Below are 24,502 nucleotides of genomic sequence, written 5' to 3'. Positions count from 1 at the left end.
CCACTGTGCCACCGTGCCAGGCATTCCAAAGGTGAGAGACAATACCTGCTGCTGCTTCACGTTATTAAAACACAATGGAAAAAAAGATAACTTGGTCTTTTTTGATTTTCAGATAACGAAAGATAACAAAGGGAAGATGAGTTTCTTCAAGTTTTTGAAGATTATGATGTTCTGCTTCAATGGCATCATCTTTGTAAGTGTCCCAATGATTATTTCACTGCAAACACTTGGTGCAGCTGACTACTGGGAATGTGTAGAACCATAGAGGGTAATGATGCCCAGAACCATCTGAAATTCAGCATTACCGAGCGGAGATCCCAGAGGTTCCGGAAGGCAAGAGGGAAAATTATCGGCAAGACTCTTAGAAGTTTGAGTATTTATGCTGTCTGGATAGAACGTAATTCATTTAATCGGCACTACAGGCTACTCTATTCAACGTGGTTTATTTTCAGTTCTGTTACAATTCAGTTTCTTCTTAATTGTCTTTTGAATTTATCTTTGTTTTCCTTACTTCCTACCCCATGGGAGGAATTCCCCCCCCAAAAGAAAATGGTGCAAAAAGAGTGTCATCATGGTGAGAATATGGAATGTTCCACGCTGCTCTCTCAGATGCACTCTGCATCGCAATCATTCCATAACCGGTCACTTTTTTGGAGGGTGGTGAGATTGGCGGGGTGGGGGGGTGGTGTTGCTTCAGAGTGTGAATTCACAAGGCCCCCCCCCACCCCGATCTCACAAGATACCCTCCCTCCCCACACACATCAGGAACCCCCCCACCCCCCGCACCATTGGCAGAATGTCCCCCCACTCCCCCTCACCGTCATCAGTGCCCTCCCAATGGGTCCCTCTTCATGACAACTGACCCCACCCCACCTCCCCTATCGTGACCCCCGATACGAGTTCGCACCAGGAGATAGGGACCAGGACGATTCCAAACTGTTTTTAGGCCCGCATGCTATTTTCCCGGATTGGCGCGATCCGTACCAGACACAATGAGGTGGGAAAATTGCTCCCTGTGTCATTTTTTCAGCCCAAATCCATGTCACCAAATTGAACTGGAGACCTTGCTGGAGAGAAAATGTCATCTGCCTGTATTCATAGAATCCCTTCAGTGCAGAAGGAGGCCATTCGGCCCATCTGGTGTGCAGCAACCAGAACCCCACCCAGGCCTATTCCAGTACCTCATGTATTGACCCTGTTAATCCTCCTGATGCTAAGGGGCAATTTAGCATGGCCAATCCACTTAACCCACACATCTTTGGGCCACGGGAGGAAAACACTGGGAAAATGTGCAAACTCCACACAGACAGTGACCCAAGCTGGGAATTGAACCCGGGTCCCTGGCACTGTGAGGCAGCAGTGCTAACCACTGTGCCACCATACACCAGTATTTGTTCTGGAGTGTCAGCTCACTTGTGAGGCTAGCTACTGACCTCTAAGGGTGCCATTGCGCAGCCCCCTCCCCCCGATCTCACAGTATACTGTGTATGGGATATCTGTCACTTCTGCCAACCCCCGCCCCCAAGAGAGGCATCATTGTGCAGCCTTCCCCCCTCCCCTACCGATCTCCCAGTATACTGGGTGAACTGTGTACACAGAGATCTGTCATCCCCTCCCCCCCAAATGGACATGGCACTCCCCGCTTCTCCCCCCAATCTTTGCCCCGGCCAATTCTCTCCCTTGATCACTGCCTCCACCAATCACCACCCACCCCCCTCCCGGCATAGTTAGCATCTGTGGAGAAACAACAGTCTTCGTTAGAACTCCGGTGAGAGGTCATCCAGACTCGAAACGATGGCTCTAATCTCCCTCCACAGATGCCGTCAGACCCGCTGAGATTTTCCAGCATTTTCTGTTTCTTTTGAGAGCCCCTCATCCTAAATCATTGTACAAGTAAATATAGATTGTACATAATGCACAGACTGCCTTATTGCAGCATATTTAATATGTACTCAAATGTTCAGTCAGAATCTAGATAGGACAATGTAATCGGCACAGGCTTGGTGGGCTGAAGGGCCTGTTTCTGTGCTGTACCATTCTTTATCTTTCGTTCGGAAGTTGTATTTACCATTGATTGATCTGAAACTAAGATCTTTCAATGCACCAACTCTTTCCAAGTCAATGCACCGACAAGGATGTCACTTTGTTTTTCGTATGTCTAGCTTGCAGGTGGTGCTATATTGGGAGTTGGGATCTGGCTGAAAGTGGACGCTGGATCCTTCCTTGATATCCTGATGAAAGCAGCACCACAGCTGAAGCAGGTAGTGAACGTGGGATATCTCTGCATCGCTTTGGGAAGTTTCTTAGTGCTGATTGGCTTTCTCGGATGTTTTGGAGCCGTGAAGGAGAACAAGATTATGTTGATGATCGTGAGTAAAAAAAACTTTAGTTACATCTCAGGGTTCTGCTATAAGGAGAAAAGTTTATAGGACTGTTTAATTGCTTCGCTGGTTACCATAACATATAGGAGCAGAATTAAGCCACTCAGCCCATTGAGTCTGCTCCACCATTCAATCATGGCTGATATTTTTCTCATCCCCGTTCTCCAATCTTTTCCCCATAACCCCTGATCCCTTTATTGTTCAAGAACCTATCTACCTCTGTCTTAAAGAAACTCAATAACCTTCTGCGGCAAACTCCACAAAGGCAGAGACCTGAGGCCAGAATTGAACCCGGGTCCTTGGCGCTGTGAGGCAGCAGTGCTAACCATTGTGCCACCATGCCACCCTATCCTGAACAAGGTTGGTGCAGATTTGATGGGCCAAATCATCTCCTTCTTCACTGTAGGGATTCTGTGATTCCATATGTACTTAAGCCTCCCATGGTTAAAAAGGTGAAGACTAACTAGAATCCCTGATCACTTTGTTGTGACCCTTGCGGATGTCAGCTAAAGAAAGATTAAGCTTGGCTGTGACACTTCCTGCAATCAGGTAACTTCTCAACCTCCATCTTGTTTCATCAGAAGTAACTCTTCAAATGCAAACAATAAAAAATAAAACAAAACTTACCCCAACTTATAAATCAAAGACAGGGTTTAATAAAGAAACATCATTACTTCAAACATGAGGCCTCGCCCTGGGCCAATCCAAGCCCCCGCAATTCCCAACAGGTTCTTACTTATAGTGAGTCAGCTGACCAGCACATCATTCTGAAATTGGTTTTGTGGCCAACTGTGTCAGCTGACCCTTACAGCTTGTTACCATTGGTCACACTACATCCAATAGAAAGTTGTCACCGCTTACATTCTAACACATCTTATTAGCTCAGTGATGAAAAATGTAAGGTAATGAGGTTCAGTAGCACTTCTGAACTAAGCCTCGTCAACTGCTGCAGGAGGAAAAGAGGGGAATAAGTTCGAAGAAGAAGAATTATGGGGGGCATGATTCATTTTGTGTAGGGCAAGGAGGAAGGATTTGACAAACTTAGCTGGAGTTTCTTTTGAGGATCTCACTTGTAGCATCCATAAAGGAGAACCAATCTGCTTTCTTCCCGTGTCTGCATGGGTTTCCTCCGGGTGCTCCGGTTTCCTCCCACACTCCAAAGATGCATGGGTTAGGTGGATCGGTCATGCTAAATTGCCCCTTAGTGTCAGGGGGACTAGCTAGGGTAAATGTGTGCTAAATGTTACAGGATAGGGCCTGGGTGGGATTGTGGTCAGTGCAGACTCGATGGGCCAAATGGCTTTCTTCTGCACTGTAGGGAATATATGAGTCTATGAACGGATGTGGTGTTTTTGGATTTTCAGAAGGACTTTGCTAAGGTCCCACACAGGAGTTTAGTAAATAAATTTAGAGCACGTGGGGAAAATATTGGACATATACAGGGTGGCACGGTTGTTAGCAGTTCTGCCTCATAGCTCCAGGGACCTAGGTTCGATTCCCGGCTTGGGTCATTGCCTGTATGGAGTTTGCACATTCTCCCTGTGACTGCATGGGTTTCCTCTGGGTGCTCCGGTTTCCTCCCACACTCCAAAGATGTGTAGGTTAGGTGCATTGGCTATGCTTAATTGCCCCTTAGTGTCCAAGGTGTGTAGGTCAGGGGGAAATTCATGGGGTAAAAGCAAATTACTGCAGTTGCTGGAATCTGAAACCAAAAGAGGAAATGCTGGAAAATCTTAGCAGGTCTGGCAGCGTCTGTAAAGAGAGAAAAGAGCTGACGTTTCGAGTCCAGATGACCCTTTGTCAAAGCATGGGGTTGCTGAAAAAGTGTGGCCTGCTAAATTTGTGGGGTTTCAGGGATAGGGCCTGGGTAAGGGTGCTCTGTCAGATACTCGGTGCACACTCGATAGGCCGAATGGCCTCCTTCTGCACGGTAAGGATTCTACATCCTTTAGATAAGGAACATCCTTACCAGGACTGGCCTACAAGTGAGTCCAGACCCACAGCAATGTGGTTGACTCTTGCCCCGAAATGGCCAAGCGAGCTACTCAGTTGAAGGACAATTAGGGGTGGGCAGCAAATGCTGGCTGAGCCAGTGACGTCCACAGCCCATGAATTAATTTAAAAAAAACTTTAATTATTGAACTTTGGACCACAAGTTCAGCCATGGGGAGATTATGGCTGGGTCAATTGTCAAATTCCCTTGGGTTTCTTCTCTGTGTGCATGGTGGCTGGCAGGGTTAACATAACGGCCCTCTGGATTGCCTACTGTTCTCATCTGTTGTTATCTTCCCAAATATACAAACAAAAATGTTTTTAAAGTACCTTGATTTCCCAAGGTACCAGTAAACTAAGAGGCTGAAGTGTTGATTTTTGCTATTTCTCTTTCCAGTTTTTCATCATAGTATTGCTGATTTTCATAGCCCTGGTTGCGGGTGCTGTGGTTATCCTTGCATTTTCTGGTTTGGTAAGTATCTTGGCAATAAAATTCTTCAATGATATTGGAAGGATAAACATTTGGGAGAGACGTGTGTAGATTGCACATGAAGCAGTAAGAAATCTAGCTCAGGCAGCATTCAGCTGAACATAATCGGTCAGATCATGGAATCTTCGAAATATATTGCACAGAAAGAGGCCATTTTCCCCATCACATTTCTGTCCGTCATTAAGCGTAATCCCACTTCCCCACTCTTGGCCCCTAGCCCTGAACGTCACAGCATTTCAGCTGCAAATTTGTAATAACTTTTGTTTCAGCGGTCAAGGGAAAAACAACAAGTTTATTGACGGCAAAGACTATACAGAGGCTTGCAGCCGAGGAGGTTCTGGAATCAAAATCCCTGCTTATCAGGGTGCTTCCCAATTTGTTCCCTGTGTCATGTGACCCTTACTCTGCTGATTGATCCTTAAAGGGACAGTCACCACAAGAATCAAGTGCTTTTTTAAAATAATATAGTCAGAGTTTCTGTTTGCCTTTCAAGCTGCGAGTTCCAGGCCCCCACCACTGTTGAGAAAATAATTTTTCATACTCCCCTCTAATTCTTCTACCAATTACTTGAAATCTTTTCCCCCTGGTTATTGACCACTCTACTAAGAAAATAGGTCCTTTCCGTCCAATGAAAGCTCCTTATGGTTTTATACATCTCAATTAAACCTCACAGGGAGGCGATGGCCCAGTGGTATTATTGCCCACATTTAGCCTATATCCCTCTATACCCATCCTATCCTTGTAACTGTCTAAACGCTTTTTAAAAGACAAAACTGTACCCACCTCTGCTACATCTCTGGCAGCTCATTCCAGAGACTCACCACCCTCTGTGTGAAATAATTGCCCCGCTGGACCATTTTGTATCTCTCCCTTCTCACCTTAAACCTACGGCCTCTAGTTTTAGACTCTCCTACCTTTGGGAAAAGATACTGACTATCTAGCTGATCTGTGCCCCTCATTATTTTTTAGACCTCTATAAGGTCACACCTCAGCCTCCTACGCTCCAGGGAAAAAAGTCCCAGGTTATCCAGCCCCTCCTTATAACTCAAACCATCAAGTCCAGCTAGCATCCTAGTAAATCTTTTCTGTTCTTTCTATTTTAATAATATCCTACAATAGAGTGACCAGAACTGTACACAGTACAGTCAGAGACTAAATCCTGCACAAATATGTTTTTGGAAGAGGAGAGGGTGAAGAAGAGAATAATAAATATTGCCAGCGCCACAGATATTCAGTATTAAATTTATACATACTAGAAGTAATGTAGAATGTGTTAGAAATTCAAGTTATTTCTCAGTTTTAATTTATGTCTTCAGCTAAAACAATTTTCTGGAATAGTGTATCTTTTATCCCTGATTTGATGTGAGTAATTAGAATTTGTGGACCCATTAAAGTACATTCCTTGAACTGATGCAAACAAGGACAAGATAATTCCAGTTAATTGTGCTACATTTTAGTGTCTGTCATCATCACATTGCTGTACAGAATATCGATGGATCAACCTGAGCTCATCCAACACCGCCCCCAACCTCTTCCAATCTCGGTAACCTCCTCCAGCACCACAACCTTCTCTGGTATCTGTGCTCCTCTAATCCTGGTGTCTTGTAAATTCTCAATCACAATTGCAAAAATATTGGTAGCCATGACTTCAGTTACTCAAGGCCCCAAGTTCTGGAACTCTCTTCCTACACCTTCTCTCTGTTTCCTCCTTAAGACACTTCCTAAAAACTATCTCTTTGACCAAGCTTTTGATCATCTGACATAAAATATCTCATAGGAATGTTGGAATTAGGAGCAGAAGTTGGCAAATTCAGCCCTCTGAGCCTGCTCCACCATTCAATCAGATCATTGCTGATCTCTCCCTGGTCTCAAATCCACCTCCCCACCTGCTCCCCATATCCCCTTATCCTTGTTTTTATTAGAAATATATCTATCTCCCTCTTGAACCCATTCAGTGATTCAGACTCCACCACGGTGTGGGTCAGCGAGTTCCACCGTTTCACCACCCTTTGTGAGAAGTAGTTCCTCCTCATTTCAGTTTTAAATCTACCGCCTCCCAACCTGTACCTGTGACCTCTTGTTCCAGATTGTCCCATAAGGGGAAAGATTTAGTCTACATTTACTTTATTGATCACTTTTAAAATTTTATATACCTCGATCAGATCCCCTCTCATCCTTCTAAACTTCAGTGAGTACAAGCCCAAACTGTTTAATCCCTCCTCATACATCAACCCCTTCATCCCCGGAATCAATCTAATGAACCTCCTCTGAACTGCCTCCAACACCACACATCTTTTCTCAAATAAGGAGACCAAAACTGGATACAATACTCCAGCTGTGGTCTCACCAACACCCTATACAATTGCAACAACACTTCTCTACTTTTATATTCCAGTCCTTTTGCAATAAATGCCAAATATCTCCATATGTGACTTAGTGTCAGACTTTGTTTCGCCATAAAGACCTGACCCCAATGTAGGTCAGCAAACACAAGGCTGATAGCGTGTGGGACAGGACTTAGAAACTAGAAGCAGGAGGAGGCCACTCAGCCCTTTGAGCCTGCTCCACCATTCATTATGATCATGGCTGATCATCGAATTCAAAATCCTGATCCCCCTCTTCCCCCCATATCCCTCGATCCCTTTAGCCCCAAGAGCTATATTTAATTTCTTCTTCAAATCACACAACGTTTTGGCCTCAACCACTTTCTGTGGGAGTGAATTCCACACATGCACCGCTCTCTGGGTGAAAAAAATTTCTCCTCACCTCAGTCCTAAAAGGTTTACCCCTTATCCTCAAACTATAACCCCCTAGTTCTGGACTCCCCCACCATCGGGAACATTGTCTCTGATTCTACCCTGTCTAACCCTATTAGAATTTTATAAGTTTCTATGAGATCCCCTCTCATGCTTCTAAACTCCAGTGAATATAATCCTAATTGACTTGGTCTCTCCTCATATGACTTGATGTCAGTTGAAGGAGAAGCAGCAGAATTTTGGATCATATCGGGTTTAATTTGATAGGAGATCTTTGATGACAATTCAGACAACTTGACTTTCAAGTTTGCTGATGACACCGTCGTAGTGGGTCGAAACTCAAACAATGACGAGACAGAGTTCAGGAAAAAGATAGAGAATCTGGTGAACTGGTGCAGCAACAATAATGGAAGGAGGTTGTCATCGACTTCAGGAAGCGTAGTGGAGCACATGCCTCTGTTTGCATCAACAGGGATGAAGTAGAAATGGTCGAGAACTTCAGGTTTTTAGGTGTCCAGTTCACTAACAACCTTGGTCCCTCCATGCCGACACTATAGTTAAGAAAGCCCACCAATGCCTCTACTTTCTCAGGAGGCTAAGGAAATTTGGTATGTCAGCTACAACTCACCAACTTTTACAGATACATCATAGAAAGCATTCTTTTCAATTGTAGCACAGTTTGGTATGGCTCCTGTTCTGCCCAAGACCGCAAGAAACTACAAAGGGTTGTGAATGAAACCCAATCCATCACTGAAACCAGCCTCCCATCCATTGACACTGTCTGTACTTCCCACTGCCTCTGGAAAGGAGCCAGCGTAATCAAGGACCACACACACCCCGGACATTCTCTCTACCACCTTCTTACATTGGGAAAAGGATACAAAAATCTGAGGACACTTACCAACCGACTCAAAAACAGCTTCTTCCCTGCTGCCACCACACCTTTGAATAGATCTACCTTGCATTAAGTTGATCTTCCTCTACACCCTAGCTATGACTGTAACATTACATTCTGCACTCTCCCCTTTCCTTCCCTATGATCGGTATGCCTTGTCTGTATAGCGCACAAGAAACAATACTTTTCACTGTATCCCTATATATAATAAATCAAATCAATGACAGAGACTGATCTAGAACACAAAGCACTGGGATTTTTTTTGTCCTTTAGATATTAAAGTTGTTACATAAATGTAAGCTCTGGGTTAGTTTCTACAAAAATAAGTGCAATCAGTATCAATAAAGCAGATGCAAAAGTTGATGTTGCAGTTTGAATAGTCCACACCAATTAAAGGAATATGCTCCACTGAAGTTAAATCTAGCCTCTCTAATCATCCTAATAAAAATAGCATAAATCGCCTATTTTAATACCTTAGAAGTTATAACGTTGTGTGTGAAAATTTCAAGATTATTTCTTAAACAAATCCTTTTGATTTTTCTTTGCAGGCTGATATTTTTGTTAGTTATATTCAAGTCTGGGCAGTAAATTCGATCAAAAATGAATATGGCAAGATTCCAGACATTACTACACTATGGGATACAGTCATGACAGAGGTAAACAATGTATAATGTATAAATGTTTCAAATTCATAAACATGGAATCTAATATAGAGTTAAGACTCAAAATGAAATTTTTGTTGTTAAAAGACTTTTGAGAACTAATGTGTTCATTGTCCCATCTTGAATCACAAGATGTGGAGATGCCGGCTTTGTTCTGGGGTGGGCACAGTAAGAAGTCGCACAACACCCAGGTTAAACTCTAACAGGCTTATTTGGAATCATGAGCTTTCGGAGCGCTGCCCTTTCATCAGGTGAGTGGAGAGGTAGAGAGATGTCTTTGTCTCTATATGCCGTGTTTGTGAACCTACCTCTCCACTCGCCTGATGAAAGGGCAGCGCTCCGAAAGCTCATGGTTCCAGATAAACCTGTTGAGCTTTAACTTAGTGTTGTGAGACTAGTTATTGAATCAAACAAGAGTAACATGTCGAAGGTACAGTTACCTCTTAAGGCACAAAAGTCAGTCCAAGTGAGTCACTGGTGCATAGTCAACACGGATAAGGGACAGGGTCAGGGAAAAGGATGGGACTGGTGTAAAATCAGCAAAGTGACCAACCCAGGGCTCACACACAGAAAAGAAATTGAACTTGATTTTGAACTTTGGATAAGCAGGGGATCACCCAACACGTGTTGCCAATAAGCTGTGTGTGTGCGGTGCCCACTCCATTCACTGTAACCTCACAAATTGGACTGGGAATCATGCAACTAGCATAGGACATCAACTTCCACATTGATCATAGACCCCCACGTGAACCAGGCGGGCACTTGGACTGTCCTACTCGAGGACATGCTAAAAATCACCCTCACATGAGGACAGGGCAATAAGTGGCACATTTCTAAATTCATGTTAAAAACTGGAGTAAATTCAGTTGGCTTTTTCAGTGGGAATTTCAAAATGAGTCTCCCGCTTTCTGTGTGCTGCAGAGTGCCTCAGCGCGAATCACGCTGAAAATCTGTGGGCAGGGCTTATTCCCGCCCAAGAGGCCGGCGGCATACAGCTGAGTGTGCCACTGCGCATGCGCCCTGTCTGTCAGTGCTGAGCAGATCAATCGCTGGCCAGCCCCACAACCCCCCCACAATTGGATTACTGACTCCCCACACCCCACTGCCCGACCACTGGCCTCCTGGCCCAGCCCCGATGTACCCCTTCCCCCATTACTGCCAGTTCTAATCTCCCCGAACTCCCCACCTCCCACCACCAGGCAGTCCTGCTAGAGCAACACAACGGGCTGGGAGAATCGCCCCCTTGGACTTGAGACTCTTAACAGATAAAGTCTTTTTTTAAAAGACCATCACTATTTCTTTTAAAGTTTATTTATTAGTCACAACTAGACTTACATTAACACTGCAATGAAGTTATTGTGAAATTCCCCTAGTCACCACACTCCGGCACCTGTTTGGGTACAGTGAGGGAGAATTTAACGCAGCCAGTGCATCTAACTAGCACGTCTTTGGGCTGAGAGAGGAAACAGGAGCATCCGGAGGAAACCCACGCAGACACAGGGAGAACATGCAAACTCCACACAGATAGTGACCCAAGCCGGGAATTGAATCCAGGAACCTGGCGGTGTGAGGCAGCCGTGCTAACCACTGTGCCACCATTTGCAGTAAGGAAGTGAAACCTCTGAGAAGCTAATACCCCGAGATGTTATATCTTTGTGGTTTTGAAACAATCATAGAATCCCTACAGTGCAGAAGGAGGCCATTCGGCCCATCAAGCCTGCACCAACCACAATCCCACCCAGGCCGTAACCCCTTATTCCCCATATATTTACCCTGCTAATCCCCCTGACACTATGGGGTAATTTGGCGCAGCCAATGCACCTAACCTGCACAACTTTGGACTGTGGGAGGAAACCGGAGCACCTGGAGGAAACCCATGCAGACACAATAGCACAGTGGTTAGTGGGCAGCACGGTAGCACAGTGGTTAGCACTGCTACTTCACAGCTCCAGAGTCATGGGTTCGATTTCCAGCTCGAGTCACTGTCTGAGTAGAGTTTGCACATTCTCCTCGTGTCTGCGTGGGTTTCCTCCGGGTACTCTGGTTTCCTCCCACAGTCCAAAGATGTGTGGGTTAGGTTGATTGGCCATGCTAAAAAATTGCCCCTTAGTGTCGAGGGATACATAGGTTAGAGGGATTAGTGGGTATAATATGTAGGGATATAGGGGTAGGGCCTGGGTGGGATTGTGTTCAGTGTAGACTCGATGGCCGAAGGGCCTCTTTCTGCACTGTAGGGTCCTATGATTCTATGACACGGGGAGAATATGCAAACTCCACACGAACAGTGACCCAAGCTAGGAATCGAACTCGGCTCCCTGCGCTGTGAGGCAGCAGTGCTAACCACTGTGCCATCCCAAAGGCATGGCATGCTGAATGTACAACTGTAATTGACACCCAGGACATCCAGATAACACTAGAGAGAAATCAGAGATGCTACATAATTTGTTTAATTTAAAGACACAGAAACCTATTCTAATTTCTCTTCAGTATTTTGGGTCTATTTTGCAATGTTGGATATTAGAAAAGAGGAACCATGATCATCTTTTAATCGATCTCTTTTGTTTTTCAGTTCAAGTGTTGCGGGTTCACTACCTATGAAGATTTCACAAACTCTACTGATTACTTCTTAACATCAAAGTATCCTGAAGAATGTTGCATCACTTCATATCCTTGCTCAGCTGCTAATATTGACCATAGTAAACCGGTAACGTATGCTTTAATTAACACTTTTACATCAATATCTCACTTTGTTTGGATGTTATATCTGTATATAATCAGCTACAGCCTCATAAAGACTCGGTTAATATGCAGTGGCATTATAATTGCTAAATCCCCCACTATCAGCATCCTGGGGGTTACCATTGACCAGAACTGAACTGAACTAGCCATATGAATACTGTGGCTACAAGGGCAGAGGCTAAGAATCCTGCAGAAAATAACACAATTCCTAACTCGTCAAAGTCAATCCATCATCTATAAGCCGGGGGGAGAGGTAATCATAGAATCCTACAGTGCTATCCCCATAACCCTATCCATTTGCCCTAGCTAGTTCTCCCTGACACTAAGGGGCAATTTAGCATGGCCAATCCACCAAACCCGCACATCTTTGGCGTGTGGGAGGAAACCGGAGCACCCGGGGGAAACCCACGCAGACATGGGGAGAATGTGCAAATTCCACACAGACAGTGACCCAAGCCAGGAATTGAACCCAAGTCCCTGGCGCTGTGAGGCAGCAGTGCTAACCACTGTGCCGTCCCATGGATTAATGCTGTTCTCATTGGTTTAACAGTCCTGATACCCATGCTTTAAATTCAGCCATAGCAGATGTCATAGATGCCGCACACTGCTGTGTTGTTGACAAACCAGCCTCCCATCCACTGACTCTGTCTACACTTCCCGCTGCCTCGGGAAAAGCAGCCAGCATAATCAAGAACCCCACGGACCCCGAACATTCTCTCTTCCAACTTCTTCCTTCGGGGAAAAAGATACAAAAGTCTGAGGTCACATACCAACCGTCTCAAGAACAGCTTCTTCCCTGCTGTTATAGACTTTTGAACGGACCTGCCTAATATTAAACTGATTTTTCTCTACACCCTAGCTATGACGGTAACACTACATTCTGCACTCTGTCCTTCCCTTCTCTACAAACGGTATGCCTTGTCTGTATAGCGTGCAAGAAACTACTTTTCACTGTATACCTATGGCAATAAGTCAAATCAAATCAGATGGAAAAAATTGGATTCCACAAAAATCTGGAATTAGTCTCATTGTGACTGTTGTCAATAGTTGTAAAAAAAATGATTCACCTTTGGGGAAAGGAATCTACTATCATACCTGACCTACATGTGACTCAGGATCCACAGCATTGTGGTTGGCTCTTAGAAACCCTCAGAAAGCAAGACACTCCATTCAAGGGCAATTTGAGACAGACAATAACGCAGGCCGTAAAAGAATTTTAAAATGTCAGGAGTGTGATGGAATCCTCTCCACTTTCCTGGATGAGTGCAGCTCCAACAACGCTGAAGAAGCTCGACACCATCCAGGACTAGTACTCCATCAACAAACATTCACTCCCTCCACCACCAACCCACAGTAACAGCAGTGTGTACCATCTACAAGACTCACTGGAGCAACTCAACAATATCCCTTACGAAACATCTTCCAAATCCACGACCGCTAACATCTAGAAAGACAAGGGCAGCAGGCAAATTGCCGCACTCCGTCCCCTGCTCGGGTACACAGAGGGAGAATTTAGCACAGTCAACGCACTCTAACCAGCACATCTTTCGGACTGTGGGGGGAAACCGGAGCACCCAGAGGAAACCCACACAGACATGGGGAGAAGGTGCAGATTCTGCATAGACATTTTCCCAAGCCAGGTCCCTGTGAGGCAGCTGTGCTAACCGCTGTACTAACCACTGTGCCACCCCAGCAAGTCTTGTTCTGAAAGGAGCAACACCAGCTAGCTCTGAGTTGCTGCTACCTTGATGGGCCTGGTTCTTCTATGAACACCACTACCTAACACCAATTATTAAAGCGATCCCAGTTTTTCAAATTTACCTGCATGAACTGTAAGCCCAGACACTCAGTGTTCTTGCAGGATTTCTGTGCTCATATTTTTAAGGGAGGGGGAGAGACAAAAACATGATGAGAAAATAAAGATTGAATATTCTTTTCTGAATTGTTTTCAGGGTTGTTACCAATCACTGCTCGACTTTCTGAAGCGTCACACCAAGATTCTTGGCATCGTAGCTTTGGTCGTTTGTGTCCTGGAGGTAATGTATCACATCGAATACACAGAAACAGTCTGTTAAGCCTAACTCTTCAATGTCAGTGTTTATGCTCTACTCAAACCTCCTGTCATTTGTCATAGAATCACAGAGTCTGTACAATGAAGAAGAAGGCCATTCAGCTCATCGAGTCTGCACCGATAACAATCCCACCCAGGCCCTAATCCCGTAATCCCACATATTTACCCTGCTAATCCCTCTAAAGTACACATCCCGGGACACTAAAGGGCACTTCAGCATGACCAACCAACCTAACCTGCACCGTAGAAAAGAAAGCTTGCAGGGAACATAAAGTCTGACACTAAGAGTTTTTATAGATACGTGACGAGAAAGAGTTTGGTGAAGACAAATGTAGCTCCCCTACAGATAGAAATGGAGGAATGTATACCAGGGGACAACAAAGTGGCTGAGCAGCTGAATACATACTTTGGTTCTGTCTTCACAAAAGAGGATTCAAATCAGATACCAGAAATGTTGGAGAATGCAAGATTTAGTGAGAGGGAAGAACTGAGGGAGATCAATATTAGTCGAGAAATGGTGCTAGGAAAATTGATGAGATTAAAGGTGGATAAGTCCCCGGGACCTGATAATCTACATCCCAGAATACTTATGGAAGTGGATGTATTGGTGGTCACCTTCCAGGATTCAATAGACTAGAGAACAGTCCCTGTAGATTGGAGCGTAGCTAATCATAGTATCCCTACAGAAGGAGGCCATTCAGCTCTTTGAGTCTGCACCAACCACAATCCCTTTCCATTTATCCCCTTAATCCCACATATTTACCCTGTTAATGCCCTGACACTAGGGTCAGTTTAGCATGGCTAATCAACCTATCCTGCACATCTTTGGAGCGTGGGAGGAAACCAGAGCACCCAGAGGAAACCCACACAGACATGGGGAGAATGCGCAAACTCCTCACAAGGAGTGACCTGAGGCCAAAATTGAACTTGGGTCCCTGGCGCAGTGTTGACTACTGTGCCACATCATGTCACTCCAATATTCAAAAAGGGAGGTAGAGAGAAAACAGGGAATTATAGACCTGTAAGTTTAACATTGGTAATGGGGAAAATTCTCAAATCCATTTATCAAGGACATTATAGCGGAGATTTAGAAAGCAGTGGCAGGATCAGACAGAGTCAGCATGGGTTAATGAAGGGGAAATCATGCTTGACAAATCTGTTGGAATTCTTTGAAGATCAAGCTAGTAGAGTTGACAAGGGGGAGCCAGTTGATATAATATACTTGGACTTTCAGAAAGCATTTGACAAAGTCCCACATAAGAGATTACAGTGCAAGATTAAAGCACATTGGGGGAAGTGTATTGAGATGGATAGAAAACTGAGAGGAAACAAAGAGTAGGAATTAATGGGTACTTTTCAAATTAGCAGGCATTAACTAGTGGTGTGCCACGGGATCGGTGCTGGGACCCCATCTATTCACAATAATATATTACTGATTTCGATAAGGGAACAAAATGTAACATCTCAAAGTTTGCGGTTGGGTGGGAGAGTGAACTGTGACAAGGATGCAGAGATCCTTCAGCATGATGTGGACAGATTGGGTGAGTGGGCAAATCAATGGCAGATGCAGTATAATTTGGATAAATGTGAGGTTATTCACTTTGGAAGCAAAAACAAGGCGGCAGATTGCTACCCGGATGGCTGTAAATTGGGAGAGGGGAGTGTGCAGCAGGACCTGGGTGTCCTTGTGTACCAGTCACGGGAGGTAAGCATGCAGCTGCAGCAGGCAGTAAAGAAGGTAAATGGTATATTGGCCTTCAATGTGAGAGGTTTCGAGTACAGAGCAGGAATGTGTTGTTACAATTATACAGGGCCTTGGTGAGGCCACACCTAGAGTATTGTGTGCAGTTTTGGTCTCCTTTTCTGAGGAAGGATGTTCTTGCTCTCGAGGGAGTGCAGCGAAGGTTTACCAGGCTGATTCCGGGGCTGGTGGGATTGATGTATGAGGAGAGATTGACTAGGTTAGGATTGTTTTTGCTGGGGTTCAGACAAATGAGGGAGGAATCTCATAGAGACTTATACAATTCTAACAGGGTAGATGCAGGGAGGATGTTCCTGATGGTGGGAGAGTCCAGAACTACGGATCACAGTCTGCAGATTCGGGGTAGACCATTTAGGATGGAGATGAGGAGACATTTCTTCACCCAAAGAGTGGTGAGCCTGTGGAATTCATTACCACAGGAAGTCGTTGATGCCAAAACATTGAATGTATTCACAAGGCGACTGGATATAGCACTTGGGGCGATTGGGTACAAGGTTATGGGGAGAAAGCAGAATTAGGCTATTGAGTTGGACGATCAGCCATGATCGTGATGAATGGTGGGGCAGGCTCGAAGGGCCAAATGGCCTCCTCCTATCTTCTATGTTTCTATCCTTGGATTCTGGGAGGAAACCGGAGCACCCGGAGGAAATCCATGCAGAGACGGGGAGAATGTGCAGACTCCATACAGACAGTGACCCAAGCCGGGAATCGAACCCAGGTCCCTGAAGCTGTGAGGCAGCAGTGCTAACCACTGTGCCACCAACCAATTTAGCACTGGCTGTGCTAAATTGCCCCTTAGTGCCCGGAATGCATAGGTTAGAACGAGCAGGGTAAATATATGGGGTTATGGGGATAAGGTCTGAGTGGGATTGTTGTTGGTGCCGACTCGATAGGCCGAATAGCCTCCTACGCAGTCGGATTTCTATGGAGAATGAGATTGGGCGACATCTGAGATTTATTTTGACTCAAGGTTTTAATTTTTTGATTCTGTGAAATTACCTTGAACTGTTTAAATATCCAAATTAATACCAAATAATTATGTGTCGTCGATACACACTAATGCTCAGTGGTTTATGGAAAAATAACATGGCTCGTGTCAGATCAATGTAACTAAACAAAAAACTTAAGTTTTTCAATATTCTTCACTGGGGTTCCTCGTGGAATTGAGAAATATTTAAAATTTAATGTGAGTTTTTTCTGCTTGGTATTTTCCTCTTCCCCATCAGTGAAACATGTACTGTTATAGTATAAATAAATGTGCACTGAGCCGAGAAGCTCACTTCCTGACTCCCCAAAGCCTGTCCACCATCCACAAGGCACAAGTCAGGAGTGTGCTGGAATACTCCCCACTTGCCTGGATGGGTGCAGCTCCAACAACACTCAAGAAGCTCAATACCATCCAGGACAAAGCAGCCCCACGTGATTGGCACCACATCCACAAACACCCACCTCCCTCCACCACCAACGCTCAGTAGCAGCAGTGCGTCTACAAGATGCACTGCAGCAATTCACCAAAGATCCTTAGACAGCACCTTCCAAACCCACAACCACTTCCATCTAGAAGGGCAGCAGATACAGGGGAACACAGAGCTGCTTCCCTTCAAGCCACCCTCCAGGGCAGCACGGTGACACAGTGGTTAGCACTGCGGCCTCACAGCGTCAGGGACCCAGTCTGATTCCTGGCTTGGGTCACTGTCTGTATGGAGTCTGGACATTCTCCCCATGTCTGTGTGGGTTTCCTCCGGATGCTCCGGTTTCCTCCCACACTCCGAAAGACGTGCTGGTTCGGTGAATTGGCTGTGCTAAATTCTCCCTCAGTGTACCCAAACAGGTGCCGGAGTGAGGCGACTAGGGGATTTTCACAGTAACTTCATTGCAGTGTTAATGTAAGCCTACTTGTGACACTAATCAAATAAACTTTAAGCCACTCACCATCCTGACTTGGAAATAAATCAGCTGTTCCTTCACTGTTGCTGGGTCAAAATCCTGGAATGCCCTCCCTAATGAAATTGTGGCTCAACCCACAGCACATGGACTGCAGCGATTCAAGAAGGCAGCTCACCACCACCTTCTCCTTTGTCACAATGACAAAGTGCACAGAAGGGTGTGTTGTCTGCCTGGTGCTTGGGTACGGGATGTCGCAGCTGGGCTGCAGAGGAACCTGGAGTGGGAGGGTGAGAATCCGGTCGTTGTGGTACATGTGGGTGCCGGCGACGTAAGCAAAATGCAGACTGAGGATCTGGGGAGGGAGTATGAAAAGCTTGGAATGGAATTAAAAAGTAGAACCGACAAGGTGGTTATCTCTGGGCTACTGCCTGAACCGTGTGCAGATGGGCGTAGGGTTGACAGGATTAAGGAAGTGAATGGGTGGCTCAGGGATTGGTGTGGGAGGAATGGGTTTGAATTTATGGGGCATTGGCACCAGTATTGGGGTAGGTGGGACCTGTTCGGGAGGGATGGGGTTGGTCTGAACCGTGCTGGGACCAGAGTGTTGGCGAATCGAGTAAAGAGGACTGTAGACAGGGCTTTAAACTAATTAGGGGGGGGAGGGTGTGAGGGTAGGTGACCTTACGAGGTCTAAAGTTAAGGAGAGTGTACATGTAAGGGAAGAGGCCGAGGATGTCCCAATAATAGAGGGAGTAGGGGGCGTGAGTATAGTTGGTGGCGTTGCGACAAATAGGGTCCAGGTGAAGGCTGGGATGAAAGCACTTTATCTGAATGCACGAAGCATTCGGAATAAAGTGGATGAGCTGATGGCGCAGATCGACACAAATGGATACGATCTGGTGGCCATTACAGAGACGTGGCTGCAGGGTGACAGGGACTGGGAGCTGAATGTACAGGGCTATCAAGTGTTTAGGAAGGATAGACAGGAGGGAAAAGGGGGGGGCGTAGCTATGCTGATTAAGGATAGCATCACGGTGGTAGCAAGGGATGATATTGGAGCCAAGGAGCAGAGGGTGGAATCGTTGTGGGTGGAGATTAGGAACAGCAAAGGGAGGAAGACGCTGGTGGGTGTCGTCTATAGGCCCCCGAATAATGATCTGGAGATGGGGAGGGCTGTTAACGCGCAAATAAGTGCGGCGTGCAAGAATGGGACGGCCGTAGTTATGGGGGATTTCAATCTGCATATTGATTGGTCGACCCATGTTGGACGTGGGGGGCTCGAGGAAGAGTTCTTGGAATGCTGCCGGGATAGTTTCCTTGAACAGTGTGTGTTGGAGCCAACGAGGGAGCGAGCTATCTTGGATCTGGTGCTATGTAATGAGGCGGGTAGAATTAGGGACCTTGTGGTGAAGGATCCTCTTGGGGAGAGTGATCATTGTATGGTGGAGTTTCTGGTGCAGATGGAGGAGGAGAAAGTGGGTTCCCGGACACGCGTCCTTTGTTTGAATAGAGGGAAATACGGTAGGATGAGAGAAGAATTGGCGAATGTGGACTGGGAGAGCGCGTTGGAGGGAGGGTCTGTTAAGGAGCAGTGGAGGATCTTTAAGGAGATCTTTCTTGGTGCTCAACGGAAATTTATTCCGATGGTCAAAAAGGATAGTAGGAGGAGAGGTAATAAGCCGTGGATAACAAAGGAGGTGAAGGAAAGCGTTAAACTAAAAGCGGAGGAATTTAGAGTAGCTAAGAGTAGTGGGCGAGAAGAGGATTGGGAGAGGTTTAAATGTCAACAAAGATTGACAAAGAAGTTGATAAGGAAGGGTAGGAGAAACTATGAAGCTGGGCTAGCGCTTAATATAAAAAAGGATAGCAAGAGTTTTTATAAATATATAAAAAGGAAGAGGCTGGCTAGGGTGAATGTTGGTCCTTTAGAGGATGAGAAAGGGAACCTAGTGGTAGGGGATGGGGATATGGCTAAGGTATTGAATAATTTTTTTGTTTCTGTCTTCACGGAGGAGGACGTGAATAATTTGCCGGGTGTTAGCGATAGAAAGGTGGTAGGACTGGAGGGTCTTAATGACATTACTGTTACTAGAAAGGCGGTGCTCGACAGACTGGAGGGGCTGATTGTGGACAAGTCCCCAGGACCGGATGGAATGCATCCGAGGGTTCTGAAAGAAATGGCGGAGGTGATAGTGGATGCCTTGGTGGTTATTTTCCAAACGTCGCTGGATTCCGGGGAAGTGCCGGATGATTGGAAAACGGCTAATGTTACGCCGTTGTTTAAGAAGGGTGCCAGGCAAAAGGCGGGGAATTATAGGCCGGTTAGTTTAACATCTGTGGTAGGTAAAATGTTAGAATCTGTCATCAAGGAGGAAATTGCGAGGCATCTTGAAGGGAATTGCTTGATAGAGCAGACGCAGCACGGTTTCATTAAAGGGAAGTCGTGTCTGACAAATTTACTGGAGTTCTATGAGGATGTGCCTAGGGCAGTGGATAGAGGAGAGCCGGTGGATGTGGTCTTTCTAGATTTTCAGAAAGCGTTTGACAAAGTGCCTCACAAGAGGTTATTGCAGAAGGTCGAGGGACATGGAGTTGGGGGTAAGGTATTAGCGTGGATAGAAGATTGGTTGTCAAATAGGAGGCAGAGAGTGGGGGTCAACGGGTGCTATTCGGATTGGCGGATGGTGACTAGTGGAGTGCCCCAGGGGTCGGTGCTGGGGCCTCAGCTTTTTACCATTCATATAGATGATCTGGAGGAGGGAACCGAGTGTAGAGTGTCGAAATTTGCTGATGACACCAAGATTGGGGGAACGGCAAATTGTGCGGAGGGTGTGGAGAGTCTGCAGAAGGATCTAGATAGGCTGGGCGAATGGGCCAGGAAATGGCAAATGGAATTTAATGTTGGCAAGTGTGAGGTGGTCCACTTTGGTAGGAAAAATGGTAGGAAGGACTATTACTTACGAGGCGAAAAACTGCAGCAGGCGACGGTGCAGAGGGACCTCGGGGTCCTTGTGCATGAGTCACAAAAACCCAGCTTGCAGGTGCAGCAGGTGGTCAGGAAGGCGAATGGGATGCTGGCCTTCATAGCGAAGGGGATTGAATATAAAAGTAGGGAGGTCTTGCTGCAGCTGTATAGGGCATTGGTGAGGCCGCAACTGGAGTACTGTGTGCATTTTTGGGCGCCGCACCTGCGCAAAGATACTTTGGCCTTGGAGGGAGTGCAGAGGAGGTTTACTAGGCTGATACCGGAGTTGAGGGGGTTGAGCTATGAGGAGAGGCTGAATAAACTGGGCTTGTACTCGTTAGAGTTTAGAAGAATGAGAGGAGATCTCATTGAGACGTATAAGATGATGAATGGGATGGATAGGATAGAGGTGGAAAGACTCTTCCCGCTCAAAAAAGACAATAGGACTCGGGGGCACAGCCTCAAGATAAAAGGGGGGCGGTTTAGAACAGAGTTGAGGAGGAACTTCTTCATTCAAAGGGTGGTGAATCTCTGGAATTCTCTGCCCGTTGAAGTGGTGGAGGCTGCCTCGCTAAATATTTTTAAGACACGGGTTGATGGGTTTTTGATAGGAGAGGGGATTAAGGGTTATGGGGAGAGGGCGGGAAAGTGGAACTGAGCAGCGACAGATCAGCCATGATCTTATTGAATGGCGGGGCAGGCTCGAAGGGCTGGATGGCCTACTCCTGCTCCTATTTCTTATGTTCTTATGTTCTCAAGGGGCAACTAGAGATGGGCAATAAATACTGGCCAGCCAGCATTTATCCGTGTCCCACAAATGAATAAAAATAAATGTTGTTCTAGAAACTCAAATAACTATCTCCACATGCTAATCCAGACACAAGGCATTCATAAGGCATTTGCAGATGACACCAAGATTGGTGGCATAGTGGACAGTGAAGAAGGTTATCTCCGATTGCAACGGGATCTTGATCAATTGAGCCAGTGGGCCAACGAATGGCAGATGGAGTTTAATTTAGACAAATGCGAGGTGATGCATTTTGATGATTGAACCAGGGCAGGACTTACTCAGTTAATGTAGGGCTTTGGGGAGAGTTATAGAACGAAGAGATCTAGGGGTACATGTTCATAGCTCCTTGAAAGTGGAGTCACAGGTGGACAGAGTGGTGAAGGTGACATTCAACATGCTTGGCTTCATTGGTCAGAACATTGGGACAGGAGTGGGAATGTCTTGTTGAAGTTGTACAGGACATCGGTAAGGCCACACTGTGTGCAGTTCTGGTCACCCTATTATAGAAAGGATGCTACTGGGCCTTGATGGATTGAGTTGTAAGGAAAGGCCGGATAGACTGGGACTATTTTCCCTGGAACGCAGGAGACTTAGATCTCATAGAGGTCTATAAAATAATGAGGGGCGTAGATAAGGTAGATAGTCGATATCTTTTCCCAAAAGTATGGGAGTCTACAACTAGAGGGCATAGGTTTAAGGAGAGATACAAAAGTGTCCAGAGGGGTAATGTTTTCACTCAGAAGGTGGTGAGTGTCTAGAACAAGTTGCCAGAGGTAGTAATAGAGGCAGGTACAATCTTGTCTTTTAAAAAGCATTTAGACAGTTACATGGGTAAAATGGGTATAGAGGGATATGGGCCAAATGCAGGCAATTGGGGCTAGTTTAGGTGTTTGAAAAAAAAAGGGCTGCATGGACAAGTTGGGCCAAAGGGCCTGTTTCCATGCTGTAAACCTCTGCGACATGTCCCACAAATGAACAAAATACTGACTGTTCTGTTCTTTTCAATTTTACAGATAGGAGCGATGACAGCATCCATGATACTGTTCTGTCAAATCAGAAAACGGGAACAGACTGTATGAACGCGGAGCAGGAATGATATCCTCGCTTTGTTTCACAACTTCACGTTTCTTTGAATTGCATTTGTTTATTATTAGGCAAAGTTTGTTCCGAATAGACTAGAAAGCTTCGCACTATCAATATGCATCACGTGCACCCGGGTGTCAGTGGAACAGGAATAAGATCTTCTTCCAGCAATGATCCCACTTTGACCAGGTTTGCCCAACTACTGGGTTATGGAGTGGAATTGCCTCGTGGTCTCAGTGCGCTGTCTAGAATTATATAAACTATTACAGTGTAGTTGCTTTTGTTACTGTGGTTTGTCAGTGGGGAAACCAGCCTCGGTGCCCATTTTCCTGCCCCGCTCCCCCTCTGGCCTAGAAGGAAGATATCAGCCCCAGCCACAATTAAAATCTGCTCCCCCCCCTCCACCATCAGGAAGTGAATTACAGGTGCAGCATAAAAAGACTCAAACCTGCCGTGACAAGCTCTTCCTTCTGGTAATCTTCTCATTTTAGTTTAAAGAAATGGGAAAATTAGAAAATATTATATCAGTGGCACGTATTATATCATTGTCAGGCCGATATAATTCCAATTGAATCCCTACCCTGCACATCGAGGCCATTCGGCCCATTGAGCCTGTACCAACAACAAGCCCACCCAGGCCCTAAATTGCTCATGCTCGGATCTGAGCTGCTGCCCCAAACTGTGAAACCCACTGTTGAAATCTTTATTGAATAGCAAAACATATTCCAGTCCTCTCCAGATAAGCATAGAATCCCCACAGTGCAGTAAGAGGCCATTCAGCCCATTGAGCCTGCACTGACAACAATCCCACCCAGGTCCTATCCCCACAACCCCACATATTTACCCTACTAATCCCCCTGACACTAAGGGGCAATTTAGCACGGCCAATCCATCTAAACTGCGCATAATTTGAAATATGGTAGAAACCGGAGCACCCGGAGGAAACCCACACAGACACATAGAAATCATAGAATCCCTATAGTGAAGGAGGCCACTCGACCCATCGATACTGCACTGACAACAATCCCACCCAGGCCCTATCCCATTACCCCACACAACAATCCCACTAATCCCTCTAACCTACACATCCCAGGACACTAAGGGGCAATTTAGCATGGCCAATCAACGTAACCTGCACATCTTGGGACTGTGGGAGGAAACCAGAGCACCCAGAGGAAACCCACACAGACACGGGGGAAACGTGCAAACTCCACACAGACAGTGACCCAAGCCGGGAATCAAACCCGGGTCCCTAGCACTGTGAGGTAGCAGTGCTAACCACTGGGCCACCGTGCCGCCCAATTGGTTAGGTAGGATTTGCTAAAGCAGACAAGGAAACACAGATATTTGGCCATCCCTTATCCTTCCTTCAGCCACTGGACAAGCTTCTAAATTTATAATACAGCAAGCAGGAAGCACACACACATACACATTCCCAGCTGAAGAGGCATTGCCCACCACATTTCTGCTGTGCTGTCATCAGGAACATGGCACAGTGTTAGCACCGCTGCCTCACAGTGCTAGGGACCTGGGTTCAATTCCCAGCTTGGGTCACTGTGTGAAGTCTGCACATTCTCCCCGTGTCTGCGTGGGTTTCCTCCGGTTGCCCTGGTTTCCTCCCATGGTCTGAAAGGCATGCTGGTTAGGGTGCATTGGCTGTGCGAAATTCTCCCTTTGTGTACCTGAACAGGTGCCAGAGTGTGGCAACTCGGGGATTTTCACAGTAACGTTTAAAGTTTATTTATTAGTGTCACAAATAAGCTTTCATTAACACTGCAATGAAGTTACTGTGAAAATAACTTTATTGCGGTGTTAATGTAAGCCTGCTTGTGACACTAATAAATAAACTTAAAACTTTAAAATGTATATTGGGAGTAGAAACATTCAAATAAATTTATTTCATTCAAAATCCTTTGCTTCTTCTGTGACCTGTTCATAACTGTCAGATGCCCTAGCATTTCACTCACTGAGCTCATATATACATAGAATCCCTACAGTGCAAAAGGAGGCCATTCAGCCCATCAAGTCT

At 45.8% G+C, this 24,502-nt stretch overlaps 1 protein-coding gene across 1 annotated transcript; it reads left to right on the top strand.

The window, feature by feature from the left end:
- The first annotated feature begins 115 nt into the window (after positions 1–115).
- LOC145361028 (tetraspanin-1-like) lies at positions 116–24,028 on the top strand. Its single transcript, XM_080216573.1, has 7 exons — positions 116–193; positions 2,163–2,369; positions 4,771–4,845; positions 9,063–9,170; positions 11,746–11,880; positions 13,868–13,951; positions 22,404–24,028. The coding sequence occupies exons 1-7, from the start codon at positions 137–139 to the stop codon at positions 22,467–22,469; spliced, it is 732 nt and encodes a 243-aa protein (XP_080072699.1). The 5' UTR covers positions 116–136; the 3' UTR covers positions 22,470–24,028.
- The last annotated feature ends 474 nt before the right edge of the window (positions 24,029–24,502 follow it).

The sequence above is a fragment of the Carcharhinus amblyrhynchos genome, chromosome 33 (genome assembly GCF_965287045.1).
Source record: "Carcharhinus amblyrhynchos chromosome 33, sCarAmb.v2.hapA, whole genome shotgun sequence".
Lineage (NCBI taxonomy): Eukaryota > Metazoa > Chordata > Chondrichthyes > Carcharhiniformes > Carcharhinidae > Carcharhinus > Carcharhinus amblyrhynchos.
This window is presented reverse-complemented; position numbering and strand designations above follow the sequence as displayed.